This window comes from Megalopta genalis, chromosome 4, assembly GCF_051020955.1.
Source record: "Megalopta genalis isolate 19385.01 chromosome 4, iyMegGena1_principal, whole genome shotgun sequence".
Taxonomy (NCBI): Eukaryota; Metazoa; Arthropoda; class Insecta; order Hymenoptera; family Halictidae; genus Megalopta; species Megalopta genalis.
In genome coordinates, this window is record NC_135016.1 from 6515030 (window position 1) to 6534577 (window position 19548).

The window sequence follows — 19548 nt, forward strand, 5'->3', positions numbered from 1 at the left end:
CAGTTTATTAACGAGCTCTCAGAAACGGCGGCTACCTGCGAATCGGCTCGGCGAGTGTGTGCTCGTTCATCCATAGAGCTCGCGGGGCAAACTAATATAGAGACTTATACGGTATTTTATGCGTTTAGAGTAGACGCGTCGGGCTTGAATGTTTCGCCGCGAGGGCTGCGAGCCTCGTAACGAAATTCCCCGGCCAACTTCGTCCCTGTGCCTTCCTCTCTCTCTCTCTCTCTCTCTCACACACACACTCTCTTGCTCTTTCTGTCGTTCAACTCGTAAGAAGTTTCGTTCGGCGGCCGTATGCTGAAATAAACGGAATTTCGACCGACGATCGTTAGTCCGCGGACCGTATTTCTCGACGATGCGATGGAGTAAGCGCGGACGACGCGTCGTCGCCGCCAAGATTTATCGAACGTTATAAATGCGCATACCTCGGGCGAGAACAGAGTCAGAGTCAGAGGGAGAGAGAGTCAGGAAGAAAGGGAGAGACGGATAGAGAGAGAGAGAGAGAGAGAGAGAGAGAGAGAGAGAGAGGGGGAGGGAGAGAGAGAAAATGTAGAATAGTCGAAGAGAGACGGGTAGAAGAAAAAGCGAAGCAGAGAAGCTGGAATCGAGGCGCGTTAGAAACGAGAAGTATCGATTGCCCGATGCGAAACAGTCGGCCGTGCAATCGGAATTTGTTATGCGAGACGTCAACGTATGCAGTTTGGCTGGCACATCCTGACGTAAATCGATCCCGCCTATATTATCACCGATGACGTGCGCGCTCCTACGTATCTGGAAACGAGGCTGCTCGTTCGACCGGCCCAGAGGATAAAAACATTGTCAGGTAACCATTGTCTAACCCATCGACGAACGAATCCGGCGCGGGCTCTGACCCAGTTCTTCGAAAATTCTTTATCTTGAAACGGTGGCCCTCGTTTCGAGTTGCAATACCCGGTCGGTCGGTCGGTCGGCACCAATCGTCGGAACCGATCGCCGAGACCTATAGAGGGGTCAAAGGACAGAACGATGGCCGCCTAGAGAAGCGGCAAGCTCCGCAGAAAAATGGCAACTTTGATAGAGGAACAGGGTGAATGCGGGTCTAGGTACAGAAAGGGCGAGAGCGTTTCACGGGCGAAGCGATTCGGCCTTGAACGGAGGCTCGTGGAAGCCGAGATGATCCTTTCCGGTGGTGGTCTCCGCTCGGTCAGGACCCCAACCCCAGAACGGTTGGTTCCTCCTCCTTTTTCCCATCGAAACGCGAAGTTATCAAGGCTAATTTTTCGCCTTTGTCGCAGAGCCCTCGGTGGCCACCAGTCGGTTCGTTACTCGTGTTTAGCCGGCACTGTTTTTAATAAGCTAATGGCTCTTACGCGGTACATTATGTCGGCGGCGTCCCCTCCCCCATCCCCCATCGACGCAGAGAACCACCACCCTATGTCTCCCTGGGTTTTTTTTTTGTTTTTCTCCTTTTCTCCTGACTCGCGCTCTTTTATTTCCTATTTTTCGTTGAAACGACAAAAATATCCGGCCTTCTCCCCCTCCCCACGTTTGCCTGCCTGCCTGCTTGCTTGCTTGCTTGCTTGCTCGCGGCATGCTAAACTTTTGTCTGAGCAAAAGGGTGAAAGGAACGTGTGGACGCGGGGGGCGGGAGGCCGGGACAAGATGGAAAGGGAGGACGGCCGACTGAGTGCTTTTCCTCGAGCAGAACAAAAATCTTCCCGCCGTCCCTGCCGCCTCTCTCTCTCTCTCTCTCTCTCTCTCTCTCTCTCTCTCTCTCTCTCTCTCTCTCTCTCTCTCTCTCTCTCTCTCTCTCTCTCTCTCTCAGTTCTCGTTCGAATGGATCGACGAAACGATCGCTTGACTCTCTTCTACGGTCTTCGGATTTTTCGATCGGTCCGCACGCTCGCCGCCGCGCCGCGGCGTTTCGCCGAGAGCGTTGAAAACGAGGGGGCCGATCAAAACCGCTGAATATCTCTTCGCTTAATTAGTCCCAAGAGGGCACGCAGACCGCCTCGTCGCTCGACCGAGCTCGAATCCATCGCGTTTCAACCGCGGCCACGCGATCCTCGCGACCACGAATTTCGTAGGCCCGAAATTCGCGGCGGCCCCGCAAAAAATCGTCGCGTTTCCGCGCGGATCTCGGCCCGCGGACCTCCTCCCCTCCCCCTCCCGCGCCTACGACGATTAAACTTCGTTAACGGTTAACGCGATCGATAGCCGGCGACAGGATATTATGTCGTATCGGTCAAAGGGAATGAAATATTGAAGAGAAATTAGCAGGCGGGCTCGCGAGAACGGTCCGTGGATATCGGGAGCGACAAATTCGCGGTGATAATCGGGGCTGGCCGAAAATCGGTGACGCGGAACGACCAACCAGGAATCATCGCGGGAATTATTCCCATTGAAAATCCTCCTCGCCGTAAAATACGGCCCGGCTCGTTTCTAATTACTTGCCCTATTTTCCTTTGTCTTGTTCCGCGCGCTCCACTCTGTCCTCTCCCCCTCCGCCCCCCTGCTCCCTGCCGCTTCTCTATCCGCGCAGCTTTAATTTAGTAACCGACACGGATACGCCAACTTTCTCGTCATTCGCTGAAATTACCTCGCCAGAAATCAACCGCGACCCTATCCGCGCTATCGATTCCACGTCACCGATACACAAGGCCCGCCTTCAAATTAGGACCGCCGTAGTTTCGATTTTCTAACTTTACCGCCGCATCATCGGCGGCCAACTACGCTCGCCTACTTCAATTATTATTAACCCCTAATTGCCGATTCTGGAGCAACACCGGCTCCCGAAGTTCCTGCAACGTGTTTGGATAGCGTCATCGACTCCGCAGATTGTTCCTCTGTTACCGCAAGGTTGGCCGACAAAGATCGCGGGATCGAATTGCAATCAAAGCGAATGGCGATAGGGCCCCGGGATACCCTATTGGCCTAATACGGTTCGCGTGTATTTTCCTCGATCCACGATATTTACCTGTATGATATGCGATGCATGATATCATATACATATATGTACATGTATATCTACGATGCATGATATGTTTTTGTTTCTGTTTTGTATTGTAGAATGAGTGTGGTATCCCGTATATATGAATAAATTAAGTTGGATTAATCTGAGGCAACCTGTATGCAAAACGATTTACAACTCCTGAAGAAAGGAAAAGAAAGTAATGCTTTTTAAAACTGACCTAAATGACTTCTATTTTTGGTAAATGTTGAGGAATTAGTTTACTGTACAATGACGAATATGCGTTCTTTTATATTTTTAAATTCTGTTAATACTTGAAACAAGCCTCTCTCTCTCGAACTAAGTTTCACCTAAATTACTTGTATGGGGCTCTCGTTTTTTAATTGTTCTATCTGTACCCGGAACGAAGATTTAAAAAATGCATTTTGTAGATCTCGGTACGCGCATACTGAACGATTTAATTGAGATTGGTCGACGCATAATCAAGCTACATCTGCTGAAAGGGGTAAAAATTAACAGTTTTTAGTAAAGAACTGTGATCTTCACAACTCTCAATCCTTTACGTTTCAATTCGAATTCGATTAAACGAAATATATACACGAATCTCACGAAATTTCGTCGATTGTTGGCGCGTCAGCGAAAGGTTGCAAAGTTTGCCGAGACCCACCAAATACGAGGAGCGTCGAGTGCAGCGATTCCGATGGCCAGAGGCTCGAATTTCCTCCCGACGAGAATCGGGAACACGATCGCGTTTCCCTTGCAGCGTCTCCAGGCGAAAACCGTCGAACGCGACGCGTTTTTCTCCGAGCGGAAAGGGTTGATTACGATTCAGGGTGCGGGTCCGGTGATATTTCACCTCCTTTCGAGGCTTTACGATCGGACGTTTTTAATTTCCCGCGCTCGCGCCCGCTTCGCCCGGCCCGGCCTGGCCGCACACCTGAAGAGAGCGAGCAGGCCGAATGCAAATTGTGACAGGAGAATTATGCGCCCCCGTGAAATTAATGCTTCCCCGAGATCAGCCGACTTAATAGACCGTTGCGCGCTCTCGGTCGCGAATTTATTCACCCTTGGAACTTAATATTGCTGCGAACACGCCGGACTAACTGGGGAACAATCCTATCGCAGGTGGAGCGACGAGGATGACGGCACGCGTCGATTTCGATCGTCGTAGACGAACCAGCCTGCTGATCTGCTTCGTTCTTGTCCTCGCTGTTCCTGTCGCGGCCTCGGACAAACGTCGGCACGCGTACGAGGAGGAGAAGAACGGGAAAGAGTTGTCGAAGGATATCGAAGGACCGAAGCTTTCTTCTCACCACGAGGATCACGAGTCTGTGGTGAGCGAATGCGGAAATCTTTAAATGTTTATGTCGAGGTTAAATTACGTGGCATGTCATACAATTAATGTTAACACTAAACCTACCGCGGTCAAAGCGACCGCTTTCTTATTTTGCAATTCTGAAAAGTTCCGAGATTCTTTCGTGGAAAACGCTTGAATAAGTTATACTATTGGAGAAAGTTTTATAACAAAAACTTTACAAATTCTAAATAAATTCGGTCTTCTCACTTTCGTGAAGCAGTACATTAGTATTACTGCTTGGTAGGTTTAGTGTTAAATTACATGGTGCCATACATGCAGAGAACAAATACAATAAATGCATCCCAATTTTCTTTCAGCTTGTAGACAAGAATGGATAATTTGGAAAGAGAAGATACGATTGTTTGATAAAAACGAGGTGCAGAGTTAAATTATCGTATCTCCTTTTTCCAAATTGTCTATTTTTTTTTTGTTTACAAACTGAAGGAAAATTAGGGAGAATTTACTGAACTTAGATAGGCAGATAATCCTTTGTTTTAGGTGTGAGAATTTACACTTTATATATTTCTCAGTGAATATATTTTCTCACCAATTGAGTCAGATGGAAGAGAACATATTCTCCAAAGTTATTAACTTATTCTCCACGGTGGAATATTAGTAACTCCATATGGTATTGAAAATATAATTAACGTCATACGACTTAACTTCTCAATTTTATGAAATATTTCAATTTTGCACATTTTTTGAGGTGGTAGTGTGGCAATTAAATTGTTCAAGTTACTTTGTACTTGAATGTTAACAACTAATGTCCACTAAACTGTCTACTACAACTGTAGAATATTATAGATAATTAAACTGCGGATCTTTATGCATTTAGAACAAACATGAATATATCGAATATACATAGATTAGCTTATATTTATTTCTGTTCAGCTGCTCAGTGTTACAAAATGTCACTCTCTTACAGCGGTCAAATATAGAACAGTCGAAGCGTTCGAGAAATTTAAAAGTACTATTACATTCTCTTGATCAAATTAACAAAAAAATAAATAAATAAATAAATCTCTGTGCAATACCTAATTTCTCGCAATCGACGCAGACAATTCTCATTTTTGCACGAAGATCCGCAGTCCACTGACGACAGAATTTCGACAAGAACGTAACGCAGACCGTAAACCGAGGTAGCCGTTTAATTATTTAAAAGCTCCTCGAAGTGATCGTGTCCCGTGGAGTCACTCCGCCGTAAATCTTCGTGGTACGGTCGTCTTCGAGCGGTTCGAGGTCTCGGCGAGCGTCTCGATCGCGGGCCGGTTGCTTTCGCCGTCTCTCCATCAAACGAGGGGGTGGCGGTACGAGCCAAAAGTACAGCGAGCATAATCAATCACGAGACGTTTTCGGGCGTAATACGCGGGCCGGAGGGGCGTAGACAGTCCGCATAGTTCCGTAACGGAAACGGTAATATCGCTGGCCCGGGGCGACCACCCCTTTGTCATTTTGTCATCCGGCGTAAGGACGAATCGCTGAGAAGGGAGGCAGGGGAGTGTAGGTGGCGGAAGGGTGCCTGCCACCCGGCGAAGACAAAGTCGGCCGAACAATATGTTACCCGCGAAAAGAAATTAACGCTTGAGAGATTAAAACGTGTCCGAAAAGGAACGTCTGCGGGTGGCTGCCGTCCGTCGCGTCGGTCAGACGCTTCAAGAGCGCCCACCCGTCACCCTTCCACGTCGGAGCACGTGAGCATACAGGATTATGATAGGATCTCGAATCGTCTATCCTCGGGACAAGAGGCCCGGTCGAATGGCGGCGGTTAATATTTCCGGGATTCGGTTCGAGATCTGAGCCGGGCCACGTCCAGATGCAACGCTCATAAAATAGGGAATCGCAGCCCGCGGGCCAATAACAGGTGCACACGCACACCTCGCCGAGGCAAATGAAAGCGGAGGATTTACATAACATTCAACAAGTGATCACAGGGGAATATCAAGTTTCATTGCGGGCGAGGCGATGAGCGCGGTGGCGAAGGTAGTCGCCAAAGAGAGAGGAAGAGAGAGAGAGAGAGAGAGAGAGAGAGAGAGAGAGCTGGTCGAAATCTTCGCAGCGTTCCAGGGCAAACAATGTCCCCGAAAAAAAGCGGTACAAAGTAAAGCACATTAAAACGGGACTTCATTAAGGTCCGTGGAAACGGAGAAAAATGTCGGCGGGCGCGGCGGCAGGCCACGGACAGGGGCTGGAAAACGAAGGCGGCGAGTGTTTATTTAGTTAAATGCCGCGTGTAATTGGGTGTAAGACTTCTCCTTTTTTTTCGTTCGGCGCCTCGGCCACGTCGGCGGCCACGTCGACGACCGCGTCGACGACAACGGCGGCGGGCGAAAAGGCCAACCGTGGAGCTGGTAAGGGCAGCCACCGGCGGCCCAGCACCCTTCCTACGGTCTGGCGTTTCCACGGTCGAGGCTTTCCACCCCTTTTTCCCGCGTGCTGGCAGCCACCTGATGGCTGGCTGGCACAAGGGCCCGCCGGGAATGAGATGCAGATTGCCAGAGGCCACTTCAGCCGCTAGAGGGAGTGAATTTTTAATAACACCGTGCCCGTATCCGCGGCTGCCCCGCGCGTTCTCCGCGTGCAATCCCATTGTCTTGGCCGCGTCGTACGCGCTGGAAAAAGGACGACGATGCGTAACGGACACCGCGCCCGCTATTATTATTACAGCCGCAGAATTGTCAGCGACAGGACACGCCCGGGTCTCCGCGTAACATCCCCTCAGACTCCCACCAGTTCTCGCCCCGCGAGCGTCTCCGTCTTTCAGGGACCTCGAACTTTTTTAGATTCGATCCAGATCCTTATCGTCCGCGGATCTAATTGGTCGGATCTGGACGTGCAGGCGGAACTTCGAGCGAACGGAATGTGCAGTCTTTGCATGGGTTGCGGAGGAGTTCGAGGAGGAGAGGTCTGGGCTACCGAAGGTCACCGACTGTCATAGACGTGAAATGCTATAGTTCTGGTTTAATTCTGCAGCTTGGCCGACAGTGGACTTTCCGTTTGGGCGGTGTCAGTCCTCTTGGACCGACGGAGAACTCTTTTTTTGAACGGCGTCAGTTATCAGAGACTGACAGCGAATCTATCGTTTGGACTGCATCGACGTATGGTATCAAGGATAAAAAGATAACGCCGGCTGACCGCCTCAACAGGCGCTTAACATGTTAAGGATCGAGAGTCTAATAGGTTAGTGCCTGAACATGAAGACGATGCTTCAAACCGACGAAAAATGTGTACTCTTTGCAAAAGAGTTTAAAGACAACAGATTTGGATTGCCAAAGATCTCTATCTATCGTTGACATCAAACTGTAGCTTTCATCCTGGTTTGATTCTGTAGATCAAACGTCAAGGATCTAATCTGATGGACGCGCGGATAAACATTTAAACAAACTCGGAATGTGTAATCTTCATCAGAACTGCAAACCAGTCCGAATACAACAGGTCCGAACTAACAAAGGCATCCATCAATCGTTGACATCAAACTATAGATTCTTCTGGATCAATTTCAGCTCGATTCTGATTCAATCGCGCTGCTTAAGAGTCGATTATCTAATAGATGGAGCGTTAGTCGAGCAGGCGAAGCCTCAAATTAGCGAAAAATGTGTGACCTTCGTCAGACCTGCAAACAAGTTCGAAGACAACGGATCTGGTCTCGCGAACATCTCATTAGCAATCTATCGTAAAACTCAAACATTACAGTTCCGATCCTTTGGAGTCAGTTCTGGCTCGGTTCTGATTCGATTCTGTCGCTTAAAGATCTAATAGGTTGAGTCTTGTAGATGTAGATGAAGCTTCAGCCTCTCGCGTAACGGCGCAAACTTCGCCAGGACTGGGAATCAGCCGCGAGGACAACAGGTTGCGACTGCAATTTTGCGACGAGCGCTTTGTCCCATTGATCAGCCGGGTTCTCTTCTCGCAGGGAAAGAGCAATCGGGTCCGCAGCGGTGTTCAATCGTCGAAGACAAACACCGGGAACAGCGCGGCGTTGAACAGGTTCCTGGAGAACGTTCTCAGAGCCCAGGACGACTTCAAGTGGATAGATCAGGCCGTGCACGAGGCTAATCGCGCCAAGTATTGGCAGAAGTGAGTTCCAGAATCGATTCGTAGCTAGTGTTAGCTACCTGCCGCGTCATGAATTAAAGATGTGTTTGAATCGTTGTCTTCCCCGTAATTCCGATCGAACACTCTTCGATAAGGTCGCCGTCGGAGCTGTCACGCGTGTCTGGATCCGCCGCGGCGTCGAAGAATCATCACGCTGGTAAATCGAGGCGGAAGAGATCCTACGACGACTCGATGTTTCGAAGGGACATTGACCTCCTCGACGACTCGCAAAATGGGTACGGGATCGGTAATCAAAGTTAATTGTGCTGGGTCGTGTGACAAGTCCGTTCGCGTTTTCTTGTAAGATAACGGTAGTACTCTGCAGTCATCGTCGCGAACGGACTTATTATACAATTTCAGCCTAATAATAATAACTCTGTCCAAAAGTAGACACTTCCAGCTTCCATTTGAGCTATGTTGCGTAGAAATAACTCCACTGGAACGTATTTTAAAATCCATCGGAACTTCTCCATTTAAATTTGATAAATCCCACGATGTCAGAGGTCGATTCCTTTTGATGTTTCCAAACGATCTCATCATTCTATCGCAATCTGACCTACGCTGTCTTAAAGTAGACACTACCAACTTTCGTTTGAGCTAAGTTGCATAGAAATTGTCCCACGAGAACGTATCTCAAAATTCATCTGAACCATCGCTTCGAATTCGTGTAATTTCCCTGGTCTTTTCCTAGGTGTCAGAGGTCCGCGAACGGACTCGTTACACAACCGAATAGTTTCGACCGGACGTATATGTAATCTTTCAGTGTGCCAGGGTCAGGGCAATCGTCTTCAAAGAGCAGAACGGGCGAGCCCTTGTACAACACGGTGCCCAAGGATTGGACCAAGACAGAAGACATCTGCTCGTTGAGCGACTGGTTGAACTCGAAAGAACCGGCGGAAGAGAAACGGAAGGATCGATGGATCCGCGACTACGAGGTCGATCCCAAGAATCATCTCCTCGGCAGAGGTTCGTTAACTCTAACGCGGGATGAATCTTCGGCGGATCCTTAAAGAACGGAGTGATCTTACTCCCTTTTCAAAAGGTGTAAAGGACCGGGAAGCGTCGCCGTCGCTGGAGGCGCTCAAAGAGACGCTGTTGCAATTGAAGAAGAGCCTGAACGAGGCCGACAAGAAGGTTCACGACACCGCCAAGAACGTGGAGGTCGAAGAGGACGTCGAGGAGCAGAGAGTTCGGGGGAAGAAGAAGCACGACATGCTGTCGGATGACGAAGACACAGGTGACAGCTCGCTTTCCATTCCGATTAATCCTTCCATAATTCGAGCATCGTTCGCCGATCGCTTTCAGCCGATTCCGAGTCTTCGGGGTTACCTTCCAACTTGAGTAAACGCGAGCAGATAGATCTCGAGGATAAGAGCAACCGGAAAGCTTGGAGAACGAAGCGGACCGAAGGCAACGACGGCCCCGGCAACCCTAAACTATATTATCGGGCGGGGTTTGGGACGCCATACCTTGAAGACGAGGCCCTGAAGAAGCTGCACGACCGTAAGAGGAGACGCAGCAAAGCGGCGCCGACCGAGAAGCGCCGTTCGGTCGAGGAGAACGCGGAGATTCCGCAAACGGAGGGCAGTTGCGAGAAGGACGAGGCATTCGGCAACGTTCTGTTCAACCCGAAGAGCGACCAGAAGAGGAGAGGTCTGTCTCGGCGCGATTCGAACGCGATGGAGGACAGGTCGCCGCGGATCGAGGAAAAGGGCGAGGATCTCGTGGGAAATTCTTTGCGAACCTTTGGGCCAGCCTCGAATGGATTGCAGGCTGCGCGGAGCTCGGCCGGACCGAGCTCGGAGGAGGCAGAGGCGGCGAGGAAAACCGAGGAGACTGTCTCGGCCGAGGGAGAACAGGCGATCAAAGTGTTCGAACCTCAGGGGCGTCTGAGCGAGGACGGCGAGCTCACAAAGGCGGCGCTCGGGTCGGATGAGAGCGGGGCTGGGAAATTGTCTCAGAAACGGAGGACGAGGCCGGAATCGGGAAATATTAATATTCTCCTGAAGTCGGAGAACAAGGACCTGATCCAGTTCAGCAACAGCCGCGGTTCCAAGGACGAGGCTCCGTTCGTCTTGAACACGTTGGACGTGCGGAAGAAGCTGGTCCTGGGCAACGAGGCCGGCGAACCCGAGAAAACTCTCTCGACGGTCTACAACGTGAAGATGAAGTCTTTGGTGGACCCGGCCGACCCGAAGAACAGCGAACACGACGTTGTTCCTCTGGTCGGTGGAGCCGGCATTTTTGGCAAACAAAACGGCGATATGCTTAAAGATACGTTGGCGTTCATGGGCGAGGGTAAAGAGGCGACGAACGCGGCGACCGTCAAAGAATCGCTGATAAATCGAGACAAAGACGGCTCTCGAGTGTTCTACGACGATTCTACCGGCGGCAGGACCGGCGTAAACACCGGCGGGACGTCGCTGGCCAAGGAAAATGCCGGGGACGAAGTTAAGAGCCGAGAGGAGCAGCCAGAAGAGGATGCGAAAGGGAAATTGACCGAGAACAATGATGCACCGCCGGTCGGGGCGGCTGCATCTCCGGCCGATGCCGGCTCCTCCGCGCCGGACGACGATCTTAAACAATACGAGGCAGGCAAAAAGACGAAGTATCATGAAATAGTGATAGTTCCCGACGGCGTGGCCGATCTGAAATTGAATGATGCATTCGGCCGGAGGATACTGCAGTACATGGAGTATTCGAACGACGACGTTGAGAATGCTGAATCGAATTACGACATGGAAGAGGACACGCGGCAGGCTGGAGAGGCTGGCAAGTCATTTTCACCGGCTCCTAGCTATTTCCAGAATTCGCAAATAAGATTGTCCCCTCCTCCCCCCCCGCCGTCGCTCCGCGTTTTATGCGCTCGTTAGTTTGATCACTTTGAACGCGGTGTTTCACGAGATTCTTGGCTTCTTTGACGCTCGAACGGCGGACATTTTCGTCAAAGATAGAACTTATCGTGCTCGGGGCTCATTTGTCATTTTATTTGTCAATTATTTTTGAACGTAATTTCCAACGTGCTCCTCTTCTAGACGCGTGAAAATTACAATTATTTTTACATCACAGTTATTTTTACTAGCACCATACTGCAATCACGACTAGCATGCATCGACTCATAAGAGTGAAAAGATAGAATTCATTTGGATTTTGTAAAGTTTTAATTATGATACCTGTTTCAATAATATTAGGTTATATAAATAAGAGTTAGGTTATATAAGGGCTATATAAGGGTTAGGTTATATAAATAATAATATAGGTTATATAAACATAATTTAATTATGAGACTTGTTTCAATAATATTAGGTCTACCGGAAAGCTCTGTCCGATAATGTCATTGCAAATTTCGATAGGTATGCACATGTTCATTTGATACATATATTTTTGAAAAATGTTACCCACAAATTGCAGCACGCAAATTATATAGTACAATAAATATTACTAAATTTATGAAAAATCCATTATTTCCTTTCATTTCTTAAACGGACAGAACTTTCCGCTAGACCCAATATAATTTGTTCGATCATTTCCCACGAAGAGGTCTCCAAAAAGTTCGTAGTATCGTAAAATAAAAAATCGGTCATTTTGACCGTGGTAGGTTTAGCGTTAACGTGCGTTGCTTGTCGCAGAGAACAGCGTGCAGCCGCTGAGGACCCTGCGGTCACCGGTGAAAGATAAGGGGAAGGCGAAGGTGAACGTGCTGATATCGGACAAGCTGGGGAAGAAGAAGAAGACGAAGCGAGAGAGCGTGAGAAAGCGACGCGAACCGATTGAGTTCATCGCGTACTACGACTACGACGACGATGTCGAGCAACAAGTTCGCGACGCCACTGGCGACCAGGAACCGGTTAAAACAAATTCCGAGCGGAACGCGATCGTCTCGAACCTGGGGCTCGGTAAATGACGCGCGCGCGCGCGCTTCCTGATCGTCGAAAGTTCAGGACCGCTATGGTCTCGCGAAGTCGGATCTCGAGAACGTTCTCGTTGTCGACCGCTCGCTGTACCACCGTGACAGACTCGAAGACAGAGAGGCCGCCAAAATGCTGACTGACTTTTGAACCTGCGACAGAAGCCGCTGCGCCGCCGGTCAAGGACGACCAGCAAGCGAAGGAAATGGAGAAGCAGTGGAGGCGGAAGGAGAAACTGAAGAACAAGACGCCCGTACAGTATTATCTATCCGACGAAGTGAAGAACGAGACGGCGACCACCCCGAAACCGAACGAGTCCTCCGGCCTGGCCAACGTCGAGACGTTCGACATAGCTCAGGACGGATCGCGGCACCAATCAGGCAGGTTAGATCGAGCTGAGGGCACTGTTTAGTCTGTGCTAAACTGGCCGATGTTCGCTCAGGTCGAACGTGCGCCGCGAAGGGAAAGAAATGAAGCTCTTGGACGAAGCCATACTGAAGCCGATGAAGTACATCATGAGCATGGACGAGGCGGTGGTTCCCGGTTCGATCGACGACTACCAGTGCACGGATCCCAAGTATCGTCTTAACTGTCCCCGTGGATAATGAGATCGCGCGATTCCAACGTTTCTTATCTCGCAGAAACGACAGAAAGGAGAGCGTAGTACCGCTGTACGAAGAGTTGAAGCATCTGTACGACTGGAGCGAGGACGAGGCGAAGATCAGGCCGAGGATCAAGGGGGATCAGAGACTGTACCACGAGCTCGAGGACAAAGAGGATCCCGCGATTAACGTTGTTGTGGAGCCGAGAGAGGAGGACAATTCAGCCTCCGGTAAACGACAAAAATTAGTGTCAAGCTGCTGGTGAAAAATCGTCCGCGCGACTGGGCCCTACTCCTACACGTTTCTCTAATCAATCGGTTCTATCCTCATAATTTTACCGTGCTTTTTAGTTCATCAGGTCTCAGCAATGAATCGTGAGCCGATTATCGCTAAGTAATTTCTATTCCGATGCTCGCTAACTGATCAAGCTGCAGCCCGAAGCCGCGCAGGACTAGGATGCACTGTCGCATTTATTTGATGTTTATAGATTAGCACGAATAATAGTGCACAGACTCTGCACCAGATATAAACAAATTCGCGTGACGGTGTTCCGATAGATCGAGGCTTCATTTCTCAGTTATTCTATCGTATTAGCAATAATCGTCGCAAAAATATCTTTTTTCAAAGCGCTTTCTTAGAAGCCGATGTATCGTAATCGTCTTCAAACGCAGAATCTGTCGAAGACACGTTCGTATTCGAATATTAGAAACGTATAATAAAAAGCAACGAAAGATGAATATAATTTGAAGATGACAGAATGAATCTATAACAGGAGCAACAGAATAATGCACAGATTTTTTTGTATTTTCTTAGAGCATTTAGAATCAGTTCCCTAATGGAATTATGAGTAAATTTGTTGACAGTTTACTGTGCCATTAGGAGTAACTTGCATGGTTAAATTATATCATTGTGTATTATAATATAATATCTTGTGTGTGCTAAAACAGGAGCAACAGAATAATGCAGATTTTTTTGCATTTTCTTAGAGCATTTACAATCAATTCCCTAATGTAATTATGAGTAAATTTGTTGACAGTTTACTGTGCCATTAGGAGTAACTCGCACGGTTAAATTATATCATTGTGTACTATAATATAATATTTTGTATATACTCGTCGTCATATTCGAACGATGCATTAACATGCAAACGCAGAGTGAACTGGTACGAAGCGTTTTAAAAAATGACACAAGGAGCGATAAATTCCATCCTCGAATTTGACAATTGTCTACCGCGTGTTCATTTCTTTCTTCCAATGGCTATGGCAATTGCATCTGCCACGTGCACGGTTTCTTTACATCCGGCGACTCTTCAGCGTCTACCTTGACGTCCGAATATCAATGTTTCAACGTTACCGTGACAGAGCCGAGCCCGAACTTGCTGCCTCTGTTGCTGGCGCACGACGGATCGGCTGGCGGAGAAACGTCGGAGAAATCGTACCGGGCCGAGTCGTCGCAACAGCTGGAGAGCCCGGCCGCGAGCAACGTTTCCCGTAGTAATTATTTCGCCCTTAAAAGCACGGACGATATGTTTAAAGGGGGGCCGGAGCAAGCGAACAGCACCGTGGAAAAGTTACGAGGACCGGGCGGCGGTATCGGGGCCGACGGCGGGCCGCGTCTACAAAAGGTGAAAAAGCGAACCTAAGCGTTCCCGATAAATTATTGCCCCGACTTACTTTCCTTTCGCTCTATAAACCTTGAATCGCAGGTGAACGGAGGCAGAAACGACGCGCCCGGGGAGAAGGACGCCGCGGGCTGGTCATTAACAGGCCGCCGGCAATATATTGACACAGATTCGCGGTCTCCTTACGAAACCCGTAAATATCCGGTGCCACCGGCAGCCCAGTTCCGCCGGGAACAAGTCCAAAATCTAGATCGGCCGAAACAAACGGTAATTAGCCCGCGGGACCTCCACGAGTCCTTCGTGGAGCCGTCGGACTGGGTCGACGATCTCGACGAGGACACGGCCGTGAGGCTCGGCAGAGGTCTGAAGACTATCGAGGACACGGGCCCGGGGTCCAACGTGAACAAAAGATCGATCTCGTCCTCCACGGAAATAGCTCGGACCGGGAGCAGCTCGAACGTTCCGAACGCCGTGGGTTCAGAGGTCGGGTTCAGCGCGGATCCGAGCCTGCGTAGTTCAGGGAAAACGGACAATGCCAGAATCAGACGGGAGACGGATCCCCTCGACGATGCGAGCGAACGTCGGGACAGCTTCGACGGTGCTGCTGAGCGCGATCGGTACGACCGGGATCAAGAGCAGGAGGATCTCCCGCGGCTTTCGGATCCCGACACTGACCTCGAGTACAATTATCCAGAGAAAGCGGTGGATCACAAGCGTCGCGCGAAAGTGGCCAGGAGCCCGAAAGCGAAGAAAGAGACCGATCGAAAGAAAAAGAAGAAGAAGGCTCGAGGGTTCAAGAAGAAAAAGAAGAAGAAGAAGGGGCGCAAGCAGAAGAAGTCGGGCAACACCAGGAAACGTAGGCACCGCAAGAAACACTCCGAGAACTCGAAGGCGAAGGAACGCAAGAAGAAGCACAAGAAAAGAGGGTCCAAGAACTTGAAGCATCGCGCCGAAGTTCAGAAAAGTAAGACCGACCACGGCGAAGCGAAAGTGCTCGGGGATAGTCAACGGCTTCTCCAAGAGAAAAGGCACCGCAAGAAGACGCCTGACGTCGATGTAAGCGATCGAACTTCGCCGCGATCGCTGAACCGATTTGATCGAAGTTCGTGATCTTTTAGAACGCGCAGGATCAGCAGAGGAAGATGGTTTCGTTGCTGCTGGCAGCGGACAACGTCCAGGACGAGTCTCAAATGGATGCCGCCCTTCACGGTGAGCTCGCTGGCAAGATTGTGGAGCAGGTTTACAATCAGGTAGAGCCTGATCTCCAGGAGTGCTGCTTGGCTTTACGTAAAGAATTAGCCGACGAAATTGTTCAGGTGCACGAGAACCAGGACCTGAAGACGTCCCTGGGCCCGGGGCTCTATCGCAACTACAAGACCGACGTCGCTATCGCAACCAACAAGAGGTACCGACAGGTTCTCGACGATACCGAGGTAAGCCGAATGCCTTATCGTTCGTTCTGCCAGAGACGAATGGACCGATTCGATTTCGTTAGACCAAACACACGGACGAGTTGATGAAGAAAGTCATGCAGCTCCTGAACCGTCTGGTGTTCGACGAGGTTGAGAGGAAGACGTGCGTGTCCCTGCCGCCCGATCTGCTCGAGTTCCTGGCTTGGATGCTGGAAGTCAACCCTGGAGAAACTACACAGAGCCAGGCATGTAAACGTTGTAACCGACCTCAGCCTTGTAACCGACCGAGAGGATTTATTAAGAGCCGTCTATTGTTCTTTCCAGTTGCCGTCGGTGCCTCTGGTGCACTCCGTAGAAACAGTCGTTCGCTTCCCACAACAGAAGTTCCTCTTCCAAGGCGGCCCGAGCGAAGAAAAGCTGAAGGCGGAGCTGGCCGAAATGCAGAAGAAGCTCGGCTTAATGAGGGACCTGATTAAAGACTATAACGCCTTGTCGGAAGCGGAGAAGCTGAAGGTCCAATCGGTCCGCGACTACCTGGCAAGTGTCGAGTACCATTTGTCCTACGAAAACCGCGATGCTGAAGTCCTCGTTCTCGTTCCCTTCAGGAGAAACAGCTGAATTCGATGTTGGAGTACGTCGAGTCCAAGCAGAAGTCTTCATCTTCCACGGAGTCTTCTACGAAGTCTTCCACGGAGCCTTCGACGATAGAGTCTTCTTTCACGAACTCGACCACCGAAGTCCCCGAGTATCTAACAGGGCTGGTAAACGCGACGAACGAGGAGACGTTCGACGAACCGGATAGCATCGCGATGAACGTCGTCGACGCTCGGGAACCGGCCAAGAAGAACGACATGGACGATGATCGAGACAGTATGTCGCAGGTTGCGCGAGTGTAGCGTAATTTGGCGCGCGTTCCCGCCCGCGTGACAAAGGTCGGCCGTCGACGTTTCAGGGCGCAGGGCTGTCAGGAGCGTGGACAAACGTCGAAAGCGTCGTAAAAAGCACAGAGCGAAAAGGAAACGTGAAAGGAATCACGGGAGACGCGACAAAGCTGCGGGTGCTATTGATCAGCCGCGGCACAAGAGCGCTGGCCACAAAGCTGCCGCAACGCGACGGAAACGCGACTATTTGGACAAAGATTTTTGGGCCCCGTTCCACCAGGGGTTCGAGGCACCTGTGATCTACAGCTCCATGGACATGGTCGATGCGTCGACGAGCGACGGCAGCCATCAGAAACAGAGCCTCGAGGACCAGAGCTCCGGAAAGTACGTGGGGGAGGGCGGAAGGAACAATTTCGGTTTCGGCTATCGCGTTTAAAACAAAAAGATTTTCCTGTCGAAATGTTGCTAGCTGTCTGACATTATTTGATCACGATATTTTCGGTTTGCTACAAGCAGGGAGTCTGGGAGAAGTTGATACATTTTTCACTTTTTCGTTTCTGTTAAAATATAAATTAAATAGTATATTGTATATTAGGTTGGAAACTATGAAACGGGCGTTGAATGATGTAAAAATCGCGTTTCGTTTCCATCTGGTTTCGGAGAGAAATATAAAATGAAAATAGGATACAAGCACGAAAAAAAATTTACGAAATGAGTAAGAATATCTTTAAAATTTATAAATAAAGATATCGAGCGCACATTACAATGAACACAGTCGCAGCTGAACACAAACTAAACAAAAACGTCCGTTTCATAGTTTCCAATCTAATATATATGTATATAAATATTTTTTCGATTAATTATTAGAGTACACATATATATATATTTGATCCCCCCGTTTTTACATATTGCAAAGGACGATTCGAGAGAACACATAAATCATACAATGCTTTCCAAGTGAATGCAAAATCGATCGATATACCCCACTGCGGGATATGGTGATATCGCTTTGTGGTTAGGTTGACACTCGTTTAAAACATCTCAACTGGATTGTTGCTAGCTCCTTTCATTGCTCAAAACGCGTTATTCAATTATGCCTATTACAACGCAATTGTGATTTGGTCATACACGCGCGTAACTTTTCTTTCTTCTTGAACAATTTCTTCCCTTTAACCCTTTCCGTGACAGCATGCTTCGGACAAAGATTATTATTACAAAAATTAAACTATTCGTTAAACCGAACCACGAGAAACGATGCAATTCGCTTCTCGCAGGAGTGAATCGTCGATAGACGTTCTGGTCGACGAATCGGGGAAAGACGGCGACGATTCCGATCCGAAGAGTTCGGAGAGCGCATCGACGAAGTGCTCCAGTGCACCGACGGAACAAGGTACGCTGTTGTGGACAGTCGAATACGCTGAGATATCCTGTGTTTATTCTAATTTTCGAGGACAGTGACGGAGATGGAGCCGATAACGGGCAAGAACCAAGTGGAGGACGAGATTCTGCTGTTGAACAAACAGCAGTCGTGGAGGAAGGCGAACGAGGAGCAGCTGGAGGAAGTCGCTTTCGGCGAGGACATGAGAAAAGGGTTGCGGGAGAAGAAGCTGTTCGAGAAGCTGACCGAGATCGACAAGGAGAAGAGCAGCAGCAGCAGCAGCAGCAGTAGCAGCAGTAGCAGCAGTAGCAGCAGCAGCGCGTCGTCGTTAAGGGGCAAGAGGAGGGACAATGGTTTCTCGATCAGTTCGGAGGGCAATGATTTGCGGGGGTGGCATGCGTCGGAGTATCACAGTGGCAAAGATTGCGACACTTATTTATCGGATGAGGAGAAACTGCGGCGGCTCGAGGAGAAGATAAATGTTTATTCGGATAACGACCGCGATACACGGAGGAGACAAGAGGCGAAAGGTTGAACGCGAGGCGAGGCGAGGCGCGGCGAGGCGAGGCGAGACGAGGAACAGAAGAAAGTTACGAGAGCAGCCGAAGAGTCAACAAGTTCACCCGAACGCCGGGGCCGATAAATTACAGGCTCGGCCGAGATGTTAAAGAGACGGAGGGACGCTCGATTAAGAACTCCAGGATTGAACATTGAAAAACTGACAATATCCGAAGTCCTGTTCCCGGGGAAACCGCGGCGGTAGCTCCACGGAGCAGCCGGAGAGCCCCGGGAAGTCTCGAAGAATGTCGAACATCTCTATCCGAAGTTTCGCCTAACTTCCAGGAAACTAAAAGCGGAAGCGGATCCTTTTAACCGGTGTCGTTTCACCGCGTAATAAAGTTGTCGCCCCGTGCGGCAGGATCAACAATTAATTTTATAGCCGCGCGAATTTGTAATAAAATTTTCATCGACCATACCATATACCATCCGCGGACCTGAATTTTCGACGGTGATTGCCCGTACGCGAATAAAGTAGACGCCGACGTATTTACAGGCGGAGTAATTGTATTTGCGATAGAATCGGTGCGACGCGACGCGACGCCGTGTAATATCGTGGTAAACCCGGGTGGGCCGCGGCGCTGCGCGTCGCGTCGTTGCCTGACAGCGGCCGTCTAAATAATTTCATCAGATACATCGATCGCCGATGAGCTTTATCGTAATTGACACGTTCGGTCTATCTGCTCGACAGCCGGCCCTGCGAAACCTCGTAAATCGTCCTGTCGTTGCGATCAACTGGACGGCCTCTCGCGTGTTTGCACGCGCGTACAACGGACCCGCTAA

The 19548-nt window shown here is 49.6% G+C and overlaps 2 protein-coding genes across 2 annotated transcripts; both read left to right on the forward strand.

Moving 5' to 3' along the window:
* Nucleotides 1-633: 633 nt before the first annotated feature.
* LOC117222575 (uncharacterized) lies at nt 634-16566 on the forward strand. The gene is made up of 17 exons (XM_076521007.1): nt 634-829; nt 4082-4290; nt 8224-8387; nt 8501-8641; nt 9169-9371; nt 9448-9642; nt 9711-11177; nt 12035-12301; nt 12475-12697; nt 12756-12890; nt 12955-13145; nt 14277-14539; nt 14621-15592; nt 15655-15786; nt 15853-15969; nt 16032-16193; nt 16273-16566. The coding sequence occupies exons 2-17, from the start codon at nt 4096-4098 to the stop codon at nt 16564-16566; spliced, it is 5121 nt and encodes a 1706-aa protein (XP_076377122.1). The 5' UTR covers nt 634-829; nt 4082-4095.
* A 1-nt stretch (nt 16567) lies between these two features.
* On the forward strand, nt 16568-19258 carry LOC117222576 (uncharacterized). The gene is made up of 4 exons (XM_033474343.2): nt 16568-16818; nt 16901-17213; nt 18104-18219; nt 18285-19258. Exons 1-4 carry the CDS (start codon nt 16572-16574, stop codon nt 18740-18742), a joined length of 1134 nt encoding a protein of 377 aa, XP_033330234.2. The 5' UTR covers nt 16568-16571; the 3' UTR covers nt 18743-19258.
* The last annotated feature ends 290 nt before the right edge of the window (nt 19259-19548 follow it).